The 19,828-nt window shown below is 51.0% G+C and overlaps 2 protein-coding genes across 2 annotated transcripts; one reads left to right on the plus strand and one right to left on the minus strand.

The window, feature by feature from the left end:
• Nucleotides 1–8,133: 8,133 nt before the first annotated feature.
• LOC139828672 (olfactory receptor 14A16-like) lies at nucleotides 8,134–9,147 on the minus strand. Its single transcript, XM_071812815.1, has 2 exons — nucleotides 9,132–9,147; nucleotides 8,134–8,681 (listed from the first exon to the last, which is right to left on the minus strand). The coding sequence occupies exons 1-2, from the start codon at nucleotides 9,145–9,147 to the stop codon at nucleotides 8,134–8,136; spliced, it is 564 nt and encodes a 187-aa protein (XP_071668916.1).
• Nucleotides 9,148–17,277: 8,130 nt separating this feature from the next.
• LOC136105297 (olfactory receptor 14J1-like) lies at nucleotides 17,278–18,192 on the plus strand. The gene has a single exon (XM_065844996.2). It carries the CDS (start codon nucleotides 17,278–17,280, stop codon nucleotides 18,190–18,192), a length of 915 nt encoding a protein of 304 aa, XP_065701068.2.
• Nucleotides 18,193–19,828: the final 1,636 nt, after the last annotated feature.

Consider the following 19,828-nt stretch of genomic DNA (forward strand, 5'->3'; position numbering starts at 1 on the left):
TGACCGGCTGAGCAGATGAGGGAAAGTCTGTCGTGGGGAGTGAATCCGCCACGCAGGCTGTGGGTGTCGTGTCCTTAGACTGCAGTAAAACCTTTGACACTGTATCCCACAGCATCTCCTGGAGAAGCTGCAGCTCATGGCCTGGATGGTGCATCTGCGATGGGTAAAGAACTGGCTGGAAGGCATTTTGTCCCCCTGGAGCCATTTGTTCCCTTCCTGTTCATATGGGTATCCCATGAATGCATCACTACTCTCTACCCCAGTGTGGACAAGCACAAGGTCTTGTCCACCTGGACCTCTCAGCATGCCACTGTTTTCTACACCACCTTCATCCTTGACTGTGGGATGCCCATAACAGCCCTCACAAGACAGTTTGACAAAGCCTTTTTTCAACACCATTCCCACATCCCTGCTCAATCCCCTCATCCACAGCTTGAAGGTGAAAAAGTTTGGGTACAAGTGGGGCACAGAGAAAAATGGTCAGGAAAGGTTTGAGGTGCACAGAGAGCTCATCAACATGTTGGCCTGCTGTACTCTCTGAACAAGCCCAGAAGACCTGGGCAGCATTTGCTGTGTCCCAGAAACTCACCTGGAGGGCTGGGATATGGAGAAAAGGTTTGGTCTGGGAAGGGACAGACAGGAGCTGGTGGAACTGGCTGGTGTGACCATGAGACATCTCTCAAAGCCCTCATAAAAGTCCTGGCTCTCAGGGAGGTTGCATGGTCCTCTGAGAAAGAAAATATCAAAAATGACCCTCAAGATCATTGAGTCCAACTATAACCTAAATCTGGCACTAAACCGTGTCCCTAAGAGCCCCTAAGGTGTTTTTTAAACACCTTCTGTGATGGTGACTCCACAATCTCGCTGGGCAGTCTGTTCTGCTGCTTCAAAACCCTTTCCCTGAATAATTTTTTCCTAATATCCAATCTAAACCTCCCTGTGTGCAACTTGAGGCCATTTCCTCTTGTCCTATCACTTGTTATTTGGGAGAGGAAACGAACACCCACCATGATAAAACCTCCTTTCAGGCAGTTGTACACAGTGACAAGGTCTCCCCTCAGCCTCCTTTTCTCAAGACTGAACAGCCCCAGCTCCCTCAACCGCTCCTCATAACACTGGTGCTCCAGACCCTTCACCACCCTTGTCGCCCTCCCCTAAACTCTCTCCAGCACCTCAATGTCTTCCTTGTCATGAGGGGCCTAAAACTGACCCCAGGATTCAAGGTGCAGCCTCACCAGTGCCGAGTACAAAGGGATGATCACTCCTCTAGTCCTGCTAAAACTCAGATTGAATCAAGGCTTGAACACCTTGGTCTGACCCCGTTGGTGACAGGTTGGACTGCAGACTCCTGAGGTCCCTTCAACCTCAGTTCTCTTATGATCCCATTGTGATGTTGGGCTCAGTTTCTAACTGGAGCAGAGCAGACGATGATGGGGCAGGATCCACCTGTGCTGTAGGTGACCATCTAAACCAACATCTCAGCCAGTGAACCAGCCAACACCTCAGTGCGACTCGCTCTGGGCAAAGTGTGAGGAGTCCTGGGCAGGGAAGGTTTAGAGGGCATGGGGCGCTATGCAAGACACAAAATGATCTTGGCTTAATGATTGTAGGCCCATCAGATGTCAGTTAATGTCGATGAAAATTAAAAGAAGAAGAACTGAAGACAAAGATCCAAAGCAAAGGAAGGTGTCAACATACTTTTCCTTATTTTTCATTAGGGGGGGGTTTCTTTTCTTTGAAAAGGAAAGAGTTTTCCAGAACTGGGCATGGATTTAGGACACAAACGTCTTTAGCTCCAGAGACACAAACACCTGGTGCCAGTGTAGATGCCCTGGGAAGCCCTGCCCAGGCTCCACCTGCATTGCAAGGTGCTCTGGTCTCCCCAGGTCCTGTGTGATAGATGCCAATCCCAGGCCAGCACCTCAGGTACACTGGGGCCCCTAAACTGGCACTGGCTGTTAATGATGAGACAGCTGATGACTGATGTCTGCTTGAAAAGGTGCACCTTTGCGTTGTTGTTTTGTTTCTGCTTTGTTTTGTTGTTGTTGTTCCTGCTGTTTTGGTTTTGGTTTTGGTTGTTGTTTTGTTGGGTTTGATTGTTTGTTTGTTTTTGCTTTGGTTTTGTGGGGTATTTGTTTCTCCTGGTTTTTTTTCTTTGTTTGTTTGATTGGAGATTTTTGTTTAGTTATTTTTTTATTTGTTTGTTTGGGTTTTTGTTTGTTTGTTTCTTTGTGTGGGTTTGAGTGTGGTTTGTTCTTTTAAACGTATTAATTAAAAAAATTAAAGACCAAAAAGTGAATTATGGGGAAGTGTACTAAGGGTAGAAGAAGAAATATCGGTCTTCCCCTGTACTTCTATTACCAACACTCTATTTTTTCATCTCCCTCGTCATTCAGGAGTTCCCACCTCTCCTGATTCAATGTCCCTGTCAAAGGACAACTTTCCGGCAGACGGTCTGGACATTTGCCCTTCCCAGTGCTCTCAGGTTTCTCCTCCACTTGCTCTTTGGTCATTCAGTTCCTCTCAACTGTCTGGTTCCTGCTTTGAGCTTCAGGGAGTTACAAACTTGCCCCCTTCTTCAGAGCTCTAATTAACATGGCAGTCAACACGTTCATTGTGTTTGTTGCTATCCTTTCCTGTCTCTCTGTCTAGACCAGTTCTTGTGTGGATGTCCCTTGTGGATGGTGGACCTCATCAGATCCAGCTTACACACACAGCTGAGGAAAGTGTTTTACTGTTTATTAAACTGTGCAGTGTTTGCACAGGAGAGCAGGTGGAGCTGGTGCACAGGAGCTGCAGCATCTCCTGCAGAGCTCAGTGGAGAAGTCTGATGTGAGGAAAAGTGATGCAGTCTCTGGTGGCCAATGAGGGAACCGGCAGACTGGGGGTGGGGGGTGAGGAGCGAGGTTGTCCATACAGTGTCCAGCCCCAAGGGACTGTTCTCCTGCCTGTCCAGATGTCTTCGGGAGACCCTCTGGATCAATGTCCAGTGTAGAATGCTGCTGTCACTTCCTTTATACACTGAAAAATGACAGAAAACAGCCTTGAAAGAAAAAACCCTCCTTTATGAGATCTTCTTTGAAATCTTCATCAGCAATGTCCCATTGAAACCTCTCCAGTTACTTCTACAAGTCTGGAAGATTTGAAGAAAATTAGAGAAAGAAACATCGCTCGTTAGGTCTTTCTGTGTTTTAATGAGCCCCATGGCGTATTTGGTGCTGAGTCCATGAACCTCAGATACCAAGCACAGACTGAAGAATCTGCTCAAGAAGTCCTAGTCAGAAGCAAACTCCAAAGTACCTTGAAGCATTAATGGTCCCCACTGAGGGCTGTTACTGACAAAGCCTCCCCGGGGACTCGTTAGAGCAGATAATTGGAGGCTGTGATTGCATCAGGCAAAGGCAAAGTGCAGCAGCTCTGATGCTGAGAAACCCCTTGGTTTGTTTGATGAAGGACAATGGCCAAGCCTTGAGCCCCTGCCCCTAGGAAGGGAGATCCTGTCCCTCACCTGTGGCTCAGGGCTCCTCCTGGGGATGTGGGGAGTGCGATGCCCAGTGCAGGACAATGGTGTGACACTCCCTGGGGGTGCAAGGAGGCAATGGGTGCCATGGCCATGACAACCATGTGTCTCCTCTTAGACCTCGGTGGCAGGAACATCAGGCATAGCCAAGGGGACAAAGACCTTGGCTCTTGCAGGGACATCCAGCCTTGCCAGCACCCTTGACCATGTCCACCACAGTCCATCCTACACTGCTCCAGGCCTGTGGCTGTTTCCACACAGGCTGCAGACACCCCATGCGCTTCCCCACCTTGTTCTCACCCCAGTGTGTCCCCACCTGTGCTGCTGTCTCTCCATCCTCACGAGCTGTTCCTTGGAACACAAAGTCATGGCTGATCCGGGGTCCTTCTGAACAGCACTGTGCTCAGAATGACATTTCTGTATCCTGAGCTCCACTCTGGACCTCCAGAGCTGCAGTTTCTGATGGTTTTCCTTTCTCATGTGGTTTTCCTCTACCAAAAAAAAAAAAAAGAAAGAAATTGCCATCATCTTGGAAAGTGATTTCAAGTTTTCTGAAGCTACTAGTGCCCTTTCTTGTCGTGATTTCACTACAACCACCAACTAAGACCATGAGAACTGCTCACATCCTGCTCCCAGTCCCCAAGTGGGATAAGGGAGAGAACTGAAAGGAAAGGGAGAAACATGTGGGTTTAGAAAAAAAATAATAATAAGACAATAAAAATAATACACTAATAATAATAATAATCTAAAATATACGTACTAAAACATACATAAAGTAGAACATATGATACTCAGTACAATCTCCCACATAACTCCGTTTGTGCTAAACTGACAGCCCAAAAGAAGAGAGCACCCTGGTCCTGAACAGCTGATCCAGGTAAGAGAAAGTAAAAGTGCAAACGACAGAGAGGCCCAAGGGCCAACTGAAAATCAGCAAAACACCATAAAACTGAACTAACACTGAACTCCCAATAGGATGGAACTTCCAAACAGAGCCAACTAAAGTAGTCTGAAAAGCAAAACTAACTGGCTGGAAAAGGCATCTCCAGCTTTATACTGAGCATGACGCTAGTGGTAGAGAATAGCTCATTGATTGACCTGGATGTTAATCAAGGTGCTGTCCTGTCAATGCCCCCTCCTACCAATTTGCACCTGCAGCTGCACTCCAAAGAAGTCCTTGGTTTCCCTGACAATAGTCCAGGTAAATTAAATAGAAACAGATTAATTAAATTAAGAAAATATACTCAGTGCTATCCCCCATGTAACTCCAGTCACACGGAACAGCCAGTCCTGCAGAAGGGAGCACCTTGTTCCTGAGCAGCCCATCCCAGCAAGAGAGAGCAAAAGGGCAACAGGCAGAAAGACCCAAAGGCCAACTGCAGAATGGTAGAACCGCAAAAGGCCGAACTGACATCGAACTCCTGACAGAATGAAACTTGTGAATGGAACAACCAAACCAGCTGGAAAACCCGGAGTAACGGATGTAACAAGCCCTAAAAGCCAGATCCAGCTTTAGACTGAGCATGGCGCTAATCATAGGGAATATTTCATTGATCAGCCTGCATGTCAATCCAGGTGCTGTCCTGTCTGTATCCCCTCCTGCCAATCTGCACCTGCAGCCAGATGGCCAAACAAGTCCTTGGTTTCCCTGACAACAGCCAAGATATCAGTGAGTTCTGACATTCCTTTCAGAGCAAGTGGCAAACACTGTAAAGCTGCTAAAAGAAAACATTAACTGTAATCCAGGGAAGAATCAGCGTTATCTCATTGTTATGATAGTAAATCTAAACATAAGACTCTACTGGCTATGAAGGAGAGAGGTTCAAAATGCATGAAGAAAATTAACTTAATTTCAGTAAAAACAGCACATTTCCTCAGCCTCCCCTTCACCAGGCTGAAGAAGTTTGCGTCTCTCAACATCTCCACATGTGACCCAGACTTTCTCTGGCCACATGGCAGCTCCTCCCCTTTCCTCCAGAATGGGGAACCTCACACTGGGACACACCGCTCCAGATGTGACCACACCAGTGCTGAGTCAAGATGGGCAATAACTGCCCTTGACTGGGTGGCCACGCTCCTCCCAGTGCAGCCCAATGTGCTCATGGGCATATTCCTGTTTAGCACCACTGAGAACTGGCTGAACATCCAGGCTCAGAGGGTGGTGACCAGTGGCACAAAGCCCAGCAGAAGGTACCATGAGGAGTACTGAAGGACACCATATCCCTACCCAACATCTCCTCCCCTCTTGGGTCCCCTGGAACCATCACAGTGATAATGGGAAGAGCACTGCCTGTATGGGGTGGAGGAGGTGGAGTCTGGAATGAGGGTCCTGGGGCAGTTTCTCCAGGTTGTTCATGCAGTAACAAGTTGGGCTGGATATTTGGAGAGAGGAACTCTTACTAAGGGCCTCCAAAGGGCATGGGGATGGTCTACGGTTTCCTGAATGGCTCCTTTTCTGGTGGAGATCACAGAGGCTGCCAGCCCTTTAGAGGACCCAGGACAGGCCTTGTCCTTCCTCTGGTCACAGCTGGACCCCAGTTCTCCAGCTCAGACCCAGCTCAGGAGCCTTGTCTAGGCGTGACTTTTGGGGTAAGGTTGACAAGAGGGGTGCATAAGTTTGTCTTCAGGACATGTGATGAGCACCAGGACTGAAGTACCAGAGCAAAATGATGTGGCTTCTGGGTGAATACTTTCTTCAGTGCAAGACCTGACACAGGGTCCCAGACTTGCTTTCCATGCCACCCTTCACGAGGGATGATGCACTAAGAGATGGCAAGTGGGGGACACCAATCCTTCTCCAGCTACTTCCCAGGCCTGGTGAAGCACCAGGACAGCAAGGACTTCTGGCCCTGCACCCTAAGCTCTGGGTATATTCTTGGGGCAGCTGAACACCAGCATTTTTCTCTCCAAGGCCATTTCCAGCCCAGGTCAGCTCCTGTCTGACCTCCCCCATCCCTCCTCTGATCTGCTCTGGTGCTCCTGGCCCCTTCCCTGTGCTCCCCACAGGGCCCCAAACTGGCAGTGATGCTCTGCAGAACAGGTTGGTTGCAGAACCATGGAGTGACTGCAGACTGGTTGTGCTGCTCAGTGAGGGACACAGATGCAGCTGGATGGGCTGCACTGTCACTGAGCTCTTTCCCAGGGATCTAAAGCTCTGGAATGGGTACAGAGCATTTCTTGGGACTCATTGGATTTTCCACTCATTTCTGTTCAGCAATCCTTTCCTTGTCCTTCAAGTGCCTAGAGATTGGTGCAGGAAGACGTGGCACATCTTCTGCCATTCCCTTGGTTTCTCTCACTGTCATAGAGAGAAGAGCTCAGCCCTGCCCCTCCTGCTCCCCTGCTGAGGAACCTGCAGCCCCATGAGCTCTGCCCTCAGTCTCCTCTGCTCCAGCTAAGCAAACCCAGAGACTTCAGCCACTCCTCATACGGCTTCCCCACCAAACCCTTCACCAAATTTGCAGCCTCTTCTGGACACTCTCCAGTAGCTTTATATCCTGAGGTCAGCCCAGCGCAGAGCAGAGCGGGACAATCCACCCCCCCCTGCCCGGCTGCCCTGCCCGGCTGGCTGTGCTGTGCTGGATGCACCAGGACATGGTTCCCTCTTGGTTCCAAGGACACTGGTAGCTCTTGTTCAATTTCCTGTCGACCAGAACTCCCAGATCCCTCTCTGCAGAGCTGCTCTCCAGCATCTCGTCCCCCAGCCTGTATGTACCGTAGGGACAAAGTACCTCTCTGAACTGGGGTGACAGATCTGGGCTAGAGTGATTAGTCCATGATGATTAGGGCAGATTTGATGGGGTGACCAGTGCACAGGGCACAGCCCAGCCCCTGCTCTGCTGGTCCTGCAGGTCTCTGGCAGGAGGCCCGGCTGTGAGAGGACACTGCTGTGTGCCAGCCCTGCACACACACACTGATCAGCTGAACAATGGTGTTTCATCTGTGGGTAACTTTCTTGGGCATGTTCTTGGGAGAAGAACCTAGGGAGAAGAACTTTCAGGCCCTGCCCATAGGAGATCACTTTTCTTTATAGAAGTACTGTTACAGAGGCCAGCTCTGTCACAGCAGTGCCCATTGGCTGTCCCTGCCTGCGCTCACAACACTGACACACAGCAGGACGGTGACCAAGCTGCCAGAGCACTCAGGCCTTGCACGAACACAAGTGATGAGCAGGAGAGTGTGAGAGTGGAACCAGAACATCTCTGGAAGACCAAGCACTGGTGCTCCCTGGCAGGGCTGCCATGCTGGACTCTTTTCCCTTCCACCCATGCGCATGGGAACTATCACTGCAGCTCCAGAAAGGTCTTGGAGAAAGAATGTCAGTGAAAATTATTGGTGAAGGATCCTTTATTTTGCTTAAACACAGAGAACACGATTCCACATTGACACAGACACTCACTGAGAAAAGAAAAGCAGGCAGTGAATTACAAAGGGAATAAAAATATTATCATAAAAAAAAACCAAACTCACAAGTAGAGACAAAAAATACTGCACACAGGATGAACCTGCAATGAGAATGTCTTCTTATGTAGAAGACAGACAGTTTATAGATTCAGAAGAAATCCAGTTGTCAGTTTCCACACGGCATCCTTGAGCTCCTGGTTCCTCATGCTTTAGATGAGGGGGTTCACTGCCGGAGGCACCACCGAGTACAGAACAGACACCACCAGATCCAGGGATGGGGAGGAGATGGACGGGGGCTTCAGGTGGGCAAACATGCCAGTGCTGACGTACAGGGAGACCACGACCAGGTGAGGGAGGCAGGTGGAAAAGGCTTTGTGGCGTCCCTGCTCAGAGGGGATCCTCAGCACGGCCCTGAAGATCTGTACATAGGACACCACGATGAACACAAAACACCCAAATCCTAACCAGACACTAACCACAAGAATCCCAAGTTCCCTGAGGTAGGAGTGTGAGCAGGAGAGCTTGAGGATCTGGGGGATTTCACAGAAGAACTGGCCCAGGGCATTGCCCTTGCACAGTGGCAGTGAAAATGTATTGGCCGTGTTCAGCAGAGCATTGACAAACCCAGTGGCCCAGGCAGCTGCTGCCATGTGGACACAAGCTCTGCTGCCCAGGAGGGTCCCGTAGTGCAGGGGTTTGCAGATGGCAATGTAGCGGTCATAGGACATGATGGTGAGAAGGTAAAATTCTGCTGAAGCTAAAAAGAAAAACAGGAAGAGTTGTGCAGCACATCCTGCATAGGAAATGACCCTGGTATCCCACAGAGAGTTGGCCATGGACTTGGGGACAGTGGTGGTGATGCAGCCCAGGTCCAGGAGGGCGAGGTTGAGCAGGAAGAAGTACATGGGGGTGTGGAGGTGCTCGTCCCAGGCTATGGTGGTGATGATGAGGCAGTTGCCCAGGAGGGCAGCCAGGTAGATGCCCAGGAAGAACCAGAAGTGTAAGAGCTGCAGCTCCCGTGTGTCTGCGAACGGCAGGAGGAGGAACTGGGTGATGGAGCTGCTGTTGGACATTTGCTGCCTGTGGGCATGAGGACCTGTGCAAGGAGGAAAAGACAGTGAGGATTTAGGGGAGATTTCTCTGACCAAAATCAAAGCCATTTCTCACACACCCTCCCTGGTTCCACACCCCTTGTCCTTTTCCAGACCTTTCTCCAGTTCCATGGCTGAGCCATGGCTGGTGCTGGCTGGAGGTGCCGTGAGGAGCAGGGCCTGTGCCCGCTGGCTGCCGAGGAGTCAGCCCTGTTCTGCAGCAGGGGGTCATGGTAATGGGGGGCAGGGGACAGTCCTGGGGTTCAGCATTGCCATATGGAGCCATGACATCTCACCCTTTCCTAAGATCTCAGCACCCCACATTTAGCCCAAGACAGACATGGCTCATTTCTCAAACCAAACAGCATTTTCAATGATGTAACCTCTATGTGTTTCTCAGATAACACTAAGGTGCTATAGCACACGTTTGCATCCTGATGTGGAGCTTACAGCTTAGAAGGAAAACTCAAAGACATAGCAAAATGTCCTAATAATGTGATTTGATTCAGGGAGACTCAGCTCATTACCCTGCCCCAGACTGCATTGCCCACACCCCACAGGTCAGAGCAAAGCTGGGACACATGTTCCCATGGACACAGCTGGAAGAAAGGACCCACAAGATCAGGCTGTGACTCTGCAGCTGAAACTGCCATCCCCAGAGAGCCTGACGGCAAGAACAAGATCCCAACAGCAGTGACCCAGAGCAGGGGAGCAAGAAGGACAATGCGCTGAGGGTGGGTGTGAGAGAGGCCAGGGCAGAGGCAGCCGGGCACTCAGACAGCGCCACCCTTCCCCAGCTGTGCAGCCACCTCCCAGACACCAACATTGCTGGGCAGCTGCTCTCAGCCCCTGTGCTCTGCAGAGGAACTGGAGCTCTGGCTGCACAGGAGCTGCTTCATGCCTTGGAGCCCCCGGCCCTGAGGGCAGAGGCTTTGCTGGGTGGGAGAGGAGCCAAGGAGGCCGCTCAGAGGATAAATCTGCACTGCAGGGGATCATACAGAGGTTTCTGAATTCTCTCTACAGCAGCATTATCTTTACAGTAATACCTGCATAGATCTTCTCTTTGAAACCTCCAATTGGAAGCACTCTGCAGTGAGCTGGAGTTGTGAGCAGCCCTGACCCACAGAGAACCCAGCAGCAGAAGGACCCTGCCCTGCCCTGCTGGGGGTCGCTCCTTCCCCTCACAGCGTCTCCTCTCAGTGTTGTTGGGATCTCCCTGGGCAGGCTGAGCGCTGACCCTGGCAGGCGGCAGAGTCCCTGCCCTGGCACAGCCCTGGGGTGCAGGGACCCTGCTCTGCAGGACAGCCCTGGGCACCCCTGCCTGCACATTTACATCTACACCCCACAGCCACCCTTGGGAGAACGCAGCATTCACGTCTTGTCACTCTGGCAGTGCAGAAGTCAACCCCTGCTCTGCAGCTCATCCTCTCCTCTGCATCAGAGAATCTCTGAGAGCTGTACTTACATCTCTCGTAGGCTCTGCAATGTGACAGCTTTCTGAGATCCTGCCAAGATTTACAGATACAATGCTCTGCAACCACATGCTTAATATCCTAGAAGATTTCATTTCCAGTGATCTCTCAGCATCCTCCCACCCCAGACTGCATTTCCCTCTCTCTGCCTGGTTCCTCTCCCCTCGGTGCTGCAGGCAGAGCCCTCAGCCCTGCTGCGTGTGCAGAGGAGCTGCTCCTGGGCAGAGCTGTCTCTCTGCAGCGCTGCCGCTGGCCATGAGCTCCCTCTGAACCAGGAGCCCAGCCCAGCTCAGCAACACGAGAGCAGCCCATGATGTCCCTTCCTCTGTCCCCTCTGGGCTCCCTCCAGGTGTCCCTGGGTCTCCAGGGACACATCCTTTGAAACAACCTCAAGTAATAAGTGATGTTGATTCTCTCTCCTCTGCAGCAACACTTCTTTCCAGCATTGTGTTCTTTGTATTAAACAATAAATTGGTATGAGAATCATCTTTTATTTTCCCATCATTAGGCAGGACACCAGGAATGTTACAGTAAATTATTTGATTTCTCCAAGCTGAGGGAGGAATATCTTCAGTTGAAGGAATGTACGCATTTTGTTCTGGTTTTATACTTCCAGGTCTAGAGAGACATTCATCAGTCTTTGACCATCTCATGTCTGTGCTCTGAAGCAAAGCCTTTGCACACATGGGCTCTTGGACACTTGGTACCAGGTTTCTTGTGGCAGGTCAGAGCTGGGCTGGTGCCACAGCTGGGGTGGTTCAGCCCAGATGTGAGGCAATGTCCTCAGCCAGGGACCTGACTGGGGAGCTGGAGCTGTCAGTGCTGCAGACAGAGCTGTGACACGGGTGGAATGAACTGCCAGGCGGGGTGGCAGAAGTGAGTTCATCTGGTCTGCAAGGACAGCAGCCTCCAAGCACAGAACAGCCCAGATCAGAATTCAGTGCAGATCTGTAAGGCAATTCAAGGGCCCATAATGAGCTGTTACTACTGCAGGAACAGTTGAAGGAGAAACAAATACACCATCTGCCCAGTGACGAATTTAATAAGTGAAAGAATTTCTGTGTCTCTTGTCCTCCATCTTCTTCAGCAAGGTATTCCAGGCCTCTGTGACTTGAGACAGGAATCTGGAGAACAACCAGCAGTGGATGAGGATCAAGTCAGGTCTCACTGGAACTAACACAATCCTTTCCAGTCTATGGGACAGCAGGGGCAGCATCCCAGGAGCTGAGACAGCAGGACGATGTCAGAGGGAGGCCACTCTCCACCATCTTGGAAAGCTCATGGAGACTGAGGGGACTCCCTGACCACTGGCAGCTCTCACACAGTGTGTGCACTTTTCAAAATGGCCAATGGGTGAGCAGGGGAACTAAGGGCTGTGCCCCAGAACATGTCCACTGGGACCCCATTTCTGGGTGTCTGGAAGAGAAGGTGACGGGGTTTACCCAGGGCAGGTTGTGCTTGTCCATTCTCTTTGCTTTCTGTGAGGAAAGGACAGGGTTGTGGACGTGGGGAGAACATTGATGGTCTGTTACCTGAAAGTCAGCAAGGCATTCAGCATCATCCCCCACAATATTCTTGTGCCCAAGGCAGTATATTATGGTCTGTGTTAGTGTGTAACAAGAAAGGAAAAAACAATCTGGATGTTTGGGCTTGAAAAGTTGCTATAGACAGTGAGAAACTTCCCAGTCATGAGGACAGTCAAGCACTGGAAGCTGTGTCCTGCACTGGTTGTTTCCTTCACACCTGTGTCAGTGATGGCCCTTCATGGGGTCCCAAACACCCTCAGAATCTTGTGTTTTGCTTCTGCCTTTCACTTCATTAGGGGTTTGTTCATTGTTTCAATAGCTGCAGTTCAGGATCATGGCAGCAGAGGGCTCATTAACATTGAAAATGCTCTTGCAAGCCTCTGGAGCATTGATCTGGAGCATGTACTGATGAGGACAAAACAATATGTCTGTAAAGTCAGTACCTGATGCACCACTTGAGACAGGAGACAGGACAGGACAACTCAAGAGGAATCACAATCCTCTGGACCAAGAGGTGGTTGTACCTGGGAATTTCAGGTGCTGTGCACAGTGACACTTGTGTTCAGGGAGCTGGTCAAGTGACCCATCTCCTGTTCTGTAGTGGTGTCTGAGTTTGCTCAGGTCACCCCTGACTTGAGCCCCATCCACTGCTGGATATTCTCCAGACTCCTGCCTTCAGGAACCAAGTCCCAGGAGACTTTTCTGGTGAAGATGGAGGCAAAGAAGCCATGGAGAACCTCAGTCCTGTCTGATTCTACTCGTATGAAATTCAGCAGCAGGCCCATGATCGCCCTGTCTATTCTTTTTTTTTTTTGTAAGGAAGCAGTGTCAGCTCACTTGCTGCCCTCAGCCTCCCCTTTAGGAATCTAGTCCAGGGCAGTTCTGGAATCATCACTGCATCCATGGCCAAGGTTTCTGAATTCATGCTTTGCAGCTTCCCCTGATTCCACCTCCTGTGTGCTGCCTTTGCCTACTGGCCTTCCTCCCTCCTCTCTGGTGCCCAGGACCCCACTACTTCCTGGTCACGACAGCCAAGGTGGACACTCATGTTCACATCCCTCACCAGCTCTTCCTTCTTTGTCAGTACCAGATCCAGGTGAGCATCACCCTTGTTGCCCACCAGGCAGGCATTTTAATAAGTTGGCCCAAGATCCTTTGAACTGTTGGCACCTGCAGCTTTGCCTGGCCAGTGAATATCAGGCAACTACAGCTCCCCATAGGAACCTTTTTATTGACTGGAGACATTCTAAGGCTGCTGACAGAAGATCTTTTCCATTTCTTCTTCATGATAAAGTAGTTTGTAACATCTAATGGATTTACGTGGTAAAGTCTTGGAAATGGGGGTGAGTGTGGATGTGCTACAGTTGTCACCTCTCTGAGAAGACAACAGGTGTTAGACTGACATCAGACAGAGCCCATGTCAGCTGCTCCAAGATGGACCCACGCCTTGCCACATCTGAGCCACTCAGTGATGTTGGCAGCACCTCTGGGATATTTTATTTGAGAAGGGGTAAAAAAACGCTGCACAACAGCAGGTGGGAGAGAGGAGGGAGGAGATGTGAGAGAAAAGCACTGCAGACACCAAGGTCATATCCCATAGGACCCAAGCAGGTCTCTCAGCAGGCCAAAGCTTGCTCTCCTGAAATCCTGCTCTTGGCCTTGTGATCATCTCCCAGGAGCCTCAGCTCCACTTTCCCATCCCTGACTGTTCCATCCTGACCAACTCTTTCTGGTTTGTAAGTGTGAAGTCCCACAGGGCATCTCACCTCACTGACTCCTCAGTCACCCGTGTCAGGAAGATGTTGTCAATGAGCTCCAACCCCTCCTGGATGGCTGGTACCTTGCAGATATTGGGATATCTCAGGTCTGCCACGAGGACACCGCCCTGACAACACCAAGCTTCTTTCATTTGTCTGAAGGAGGCCTCATCTAATTCCTCTTTCTCATCAGTGAGTCTGCAGCTGATGTCCAGTGACTACAACATTGCCCATGTTGTTCTGCCCTCTCATGGTGACTCCTCAACCTTCAGCTGACATTGTCTGTCCCCAGGCAGAGCTCCACGCATTCCTGCTGCTCTCCAACATGAAGGGGATCTATCACTTTGACTCCAGACTTCTGGCATGATGAGTACTGGACCCTCAAGCCCCCACTGTTTCTCCATGAGATGATATTTGTAATGTTCTATAACTCCTCATGGTGTTATCTTGAGAGAGAAAACCTCATTAGGATAAACCACCTGACTGCAAACACTAACAGATGAGCAAATGGAGCTTCAGTCAAGGGACAATCCAGACCTTGAGAAAATCTGGTGTTCACCCATTCAGAAAGCTCTGAATTTTGACAAGATGAAGTGACCTGTTCTGTACTGGGGCAGGAGAACAACACGATCTGTCAGGACAGACGAGGACTTGACATACTGAGCAGTGACCCTGAGGAGAAGGGCCTGGGCACTCCAAGGTCCCCACACCAGCCCGTGGTGCATGCTCACCATGAACAAGGCAGCTGCACACGGGGCTGCATGAGGAGGAGCGTGGGGACCCAGACACCTGGAGTTCTCATCCCATTCGGTTCAGCACTGGTGTGACCCCACACACACGGGGGTGTGCCAGTGTGCGGCTTCCCAGTTTGGAGAAGCAGGGAGGAACTGGAGAGTGCAGGGCTCTGCCAAGGCAGGTTCAGCACCTTGTGCAATGGTGTGGGATGCTGAGGGACCTGGGCTGCTTTGGCCCAGCAGCGCTGGGGAGGCTGCAGCAGTGCAGGAGTAGCCTGAGAGTGCTTGAAGGGTGGTTTCAGAGGTGGTGGAGGTTTTCTAAATAGTGGGAAAGAGCATGAGAAAGAAATAATGGCACAAAGTGCAGCTGGGGAGGTCCAGGCTGGAGATGAGCAGAAAGGAATGTGACTGGAAGGGCAGTGCTGTGGTGGAGCAGGTCAGCAGAGGGAGTCTGCATCAGCCCAAGGCTTTGTGCTTCAAGGAGCAGCTGGGGAGGATGCAGAGATCTCAGCAAAGGAAGGAAGATGCTCAGACAAGAGCAAGGTGGGGCAGCAGGGGGGATGTCTGCAGCCTGCAGGGAAAGAGGTGCAGGGGATGCCACAGCACAGGACAGGCTGTGGTGGAGATGATCAAGGGATGTGAAGAGGCTGAAATGCCCCACCAGACATCAGCTCCTTCTCCCCTTGGCTACGGCTGTTGTCTGCACCTCTGATCCCTGTGAGGAGACACCTTGTCCTTCCAGCACAAGGGCCTCATGGCCTCCTTGTCCCCAGCCAGGAACCTGGGAGGTGTGGGACCATAGTCCTGCCCTTGGTCCTGCACAGCCCCACATCACACTGTCCAGGAAGGGCCCTGGGCAACGTGGGAGGGAGAGGATCTGCCTTCCCAGGACCGCGGGTCAAGGCTTGACCCTTTGGTTAATGAAACACATGCAGTTTACTCATCATCAGAGCCACCTTTACATTGCTTTTCCTGAACTGTCATAACTTCATCCAGTTTTCTTCTCTAACCAACCCTGGGGATGGTTTCTCAGTTTTGTCCCTCAGTGGGACCCATTAACATAACAAGAAACTTTGGAGTTTGCATCTGAGTTTGACTTTTTGAGAAGTTTCTTCAGCTTCCTCCAGGGCCTGAGGTCATGGACTCAGCACCAAACCCACCAGAGGGGTCATTAAAGCGCCTCGGGCTGCTCCTGTGCTGCTGAGCTGGGCTGGGCTCCTGGGACAGAGGGAGCTCATGGCAAGCGGCAGCGCTGCAGAGAGACAGCTCTGCCCAGGAGCAGCTCCTCTGCACAGCGCAGCAGGGCTCAGGGCTCTGCCTGGGGATCTCAGGGAGACGAGCAAGGCAGAGAGAGATTAAAGGTGGTCAGGGTTGGGAGGATGACTGAGAGCTCACTGGAGGAGAAACCTTTGCAGCCCTTGCCATGGTAAGTCTCTGGGTGCAGGGCAATGCAGCTGTAGCTCCTGGAGGCATCTCCTAAAACTGGCACAGGCACAGCTTATGGGATCTGTAAGGAGGGGGCTCTTGTCTGGCAATGTTGAACAGCTGTGAAGCCGGGTGAGCACCCAGGGGTGCCCAGGGTTGTCCTGCAGAGCAGGGTCCCTGCATCCCAGGGCTGTGCCAGGGCAGGGACTCTGCCGCCTGCCTGGGTCAGCGCTCAGCCTGCCCAGGGAAATCCCATGGCAGCAGCGACCCCTGGCAGGGCAGGCAGGGAGCTTCTGGGGTTGAAGGGTGCTGTGTGGGTCAGGGCTGCCAGAGCTCCAGATCAGCCCTACAGACATTGCAAAGGGTCCTTCTGAACAACAACATCAAGGCAGCAAAAGCTGCAAGGGAAGGAGTCTGTGCTTTCAGTTTTCCACTCTTGGTTGTCTGGGTGTGCAGTGGGAGATGGGGATTTCTTTCTCTCTTTGGAGAAGACACAGAGACTCGAGTTCTCCTTAGGACTTGTCTGAGCTGCTCCTGAGCCCCTGCACACACAGAGCTGCCCCTGGGCAGTACCAGGAGGTGTGAGCAAGACAGAGCTGAGCATATAGCAGTGGGACGGGGTCTGTGACACTGACAGGGAGCAGATCCAGGGACAGAGACACAACTAGAGGCAACACAGGCATGGACAGGGAGAGGGAGATGGAGCAGAAATGCTGGGGAGGCGGGATTCAGGACCCCCCTGCCATCCCCTGCAGTGCAGAGACGTTGCCCAGTGCAACCCCTGGTCTCCTCTCCTCCACAGCAGAGCCTCTGCCCCAAAGCCATGGGGTCCATGTCACGAATCTCCACCTCAGCAGCTGCTCCTCCAGGTGAAGGGTTCCTGGAACATGGTACACAAAACATTCTGAAAGTACTTGCTCTACAGTGTCATTATGTGAGTGGCAGCAGCACAGCCGGGTAAGGAGAAGGTTCCACAGCATGCCCATCTGCCTTTTTGTTATTGCTTTAATTTCCAGGAACACTTCAGTGTCCTTCCCTGTTTCTCCACCTCTCCCTGGTGCTCTTGCTGTATGGGATTGGCGTGGGAGTGTGGTTCCATTCTTGTTCTGACACCAACACTGGGGGTCTTGCCCCAGAGATGATTCATGGAAACCAGGTGCCTAAGCTGTATTTTAAGTTGTGATGAAACATGTTTCTCATTTTGTAGAAACAAAATAAACTGACATATCCCTCTTTCAGGGAGGAGGTTTTAATGAGAAACAGCATGTTTATTTTGCTCAGAGAAGTCTCCCCTAATTTGTCACTGTCTTTTTCTCCTATGGCAGGTCCCCATGTTCACAGAGAGCAAATGTCCAACAGCAGCTCAGTCACCCAGTTCCTCCTCCTGGCGTTCACAGACACACGGGAGCTGCAGCTCGTGCACTTCTGGCTCTTCCTGGGCATCTACCTGGCTGCCCTCCTGGGCAACGACCTCATCATCATCACCATAGCCTGGGACCAGCACCTTCACACCCCCATGTACTTCTTCCTGTTCAACCTCTCCCTCCTTGACCTGGGCTCCATCTCCACCACTGTCCCCAAATCCATGGCCAACTCTCTGTGGGATACCGGGGTCATTTCCTATGCAGGGTGTGCTACACAACTCTTTCTGTTTGTCTTTTTAGCTTCAGCAGAATTTTCTCTTCTGACTATCATGTCCTACGACCGCTACGTTGCCATCTGCAAACCCCTGCACTATGGGACCCTCCTGGGCAGCAGAGCTTGTGTCCACATGGCAGCAGCTGCCTGGGCCACTGGGTTTCTCTATTCCCTGGTGCACACGGCCAATACGTTTTCACTGCCACTGTGCAAGGGCAATGCCCTGGACCAGTTTTTCTGTGAGATCCCCCAGATCCTCAAGCTCTCCTGCTCTCACTCCTACCTCAGGGAAACTGGGCTTCTTGCGGTTTGTATATTAGTAATATTGGGGTGTTTTGTGTTCATTGTGGTGTCCTATGTGCAGATCTTCAGGGCCGTGCTGAGGATCCCCTCTGAGCAGGGACGGCACAAAGCCTTTTCCACCTGCCTCCCTCACCTGGCCGTGGTCTCCCTGTTCCTCAGCACTGGCATGTTTGCCTACCTGAAGCCCCCCTCCGTCTCCTCCCCACCCCTGGATCTGGTGGTGTCTGTTCTGTACTCAGTGGTGCCTGAAGCAGTGAACCCCCTCATCTACAGCATGAGGAACCAGGAACTCAAGGATGCCCTTAGGAAACTCATTTCCTAGAGTTTTTTTAAGCAATAAACTGGCCATCATCTTCTATATAGGAGTTTTAATGTAGCTAATTACAGGCCCAGCCTGTCAACTGGATTGTCTGGTGTTATTGGTTGTTTTCTTATTGTGATAATGTTGTCATTCCCTTTCTAATTCCATGTTGGCTTTTCTTTTATAACTGTTGGCTTTTTAAATGAGCAGCAGTGCTCTTCTTGTCTCTAAGCAGAATAAAGGGTTGTTTAGTGACTTGTTTTTCACTATATCTATCCTGCAAGGGCTTTTTAGAGCTGCAGAGATAGTTCCTGTGGGTGGGTGGAGGGGAAAAGAGCTCTCGCATGGGAGCACTGCCAGGGAGCACCAGTGCTTGGTCTTCCAGAGCTGTTCTGGTTCCACTCCCACACTCTCCTTCTCATCCCTTGTGTTGGTGCAAGGCCTGATTGCTCTTGCAGCTTGGTCCCCGTCCTGCTTTGTGTCACTCCTGTCAGCACAGGCAGGGACAGGCAATGGGCACTTGTATCACAGAACTGGCCTCAGTAACAGTACTTCCACAAGGAAAAGTGATCTTCTTTGGGCAGTGCATGATGGTTTCTATCTTCTTGCAATGTTTCTCTCAAGCTTATTCCTACAAAAGTGTCCCACAGATGAAACTCCATTGTACATCTGAACAGTGTGTGTGTGCAGGGCTGGCACACAGCAGTGTCCTCTCACAGCCAGGCCTCCTGCCAGAGACCTGCAGGACCAGCAGAGCAGGGTCTGGACTGTGCCCCTGTGCACTGGACACCCCTCAGAAGGTGCCTCTGGTCAATCACCATCGACTGACCCTTCACAACCACCATTTCAAGCACTGACCTCTCACCCCAGCTCAGAGTTCTTTGCCCCTCCATGCAATTACACTGAATGAGTAGATCAGAGGTTCATGTTTGCCTTGTACAGATGAGATGTGAGCATGCACATCATGTACGTGAGTTGACATGAACTTGAGTCAGCAAAAACACCATCAGCTATTTCTTGTGGTTCCATGAAGACCTGTGTGACAGACTGTTGAGGTGACATCATGTTGGGACTAGCATCCCATAAGGAACCATCAGAAAGCAGCACTGGGATGTGTTTCCGTGAACGAATTTCCCAATCAGAACCTGCAAAGAACACTGTCCTTGCAGCGCAGACACTCTGGAGCCTGCACAATTAGTTGAGTCTTCTTTTAACATCTGCTCAAGACTGTTACATCAAGTGTCCTTTAGCTGAACTTTGCTCCTTATACGCTCCTTATAATACTAAAATACACATCCGTAGGATGGGAGCCCCAGGCTCAGCCTGGGACCCTTCCTCAACAACCAAGCATGGTGATAAAATGATTATGTAACCAACATACCAATGTGTAAAGATTTGGCTCTTTAGGACTGCTGGGAGGGTCTGAATGTAGGGATAAGATTTTGGATATAATAGATCTGGAGGCTGGTGAAGGAAAGAATTGGAGACACTGGCTACAGGTGGTGAGGGCCATGTGGAGGTGGCTCTGATGCCATGTCAGCTCCTGATGTTTGTTCATCACCAGAATGGCTGAGCCCTGACCCCTGGGACCTGGTAGATCTTTCTCAAATGTTTTTCAAGGCTTTGCCTATGGACAGTGTGTTTTGTATTTTGGGTG

The sequence above is a fragment of the Patagioenas fasciata genome, chromosome 9, assembly GCF_037038585.1.
Source record: "Patagioenas fasciata isolate bPatFas1 chromosome 9, bPatFas1.hap1, whole genome shotgun sequence".
Classification (NCBI taxonomy): domain Eukaryota; kingdom Metazoa; phylum Chordata; class Aves; order Columbiformes; family Columbidae; genus Patagioenas; species Patagioenas fasciata.

Coding starts and splice junctions, on each gene's coding strand:
- LOC136105297 (XM_065844996.2), top strand. CDS start 17,278: ATGTCCAACAGCAGCTCAGTCACCCAGTTCCTCCTCCTGGCGTTCACA.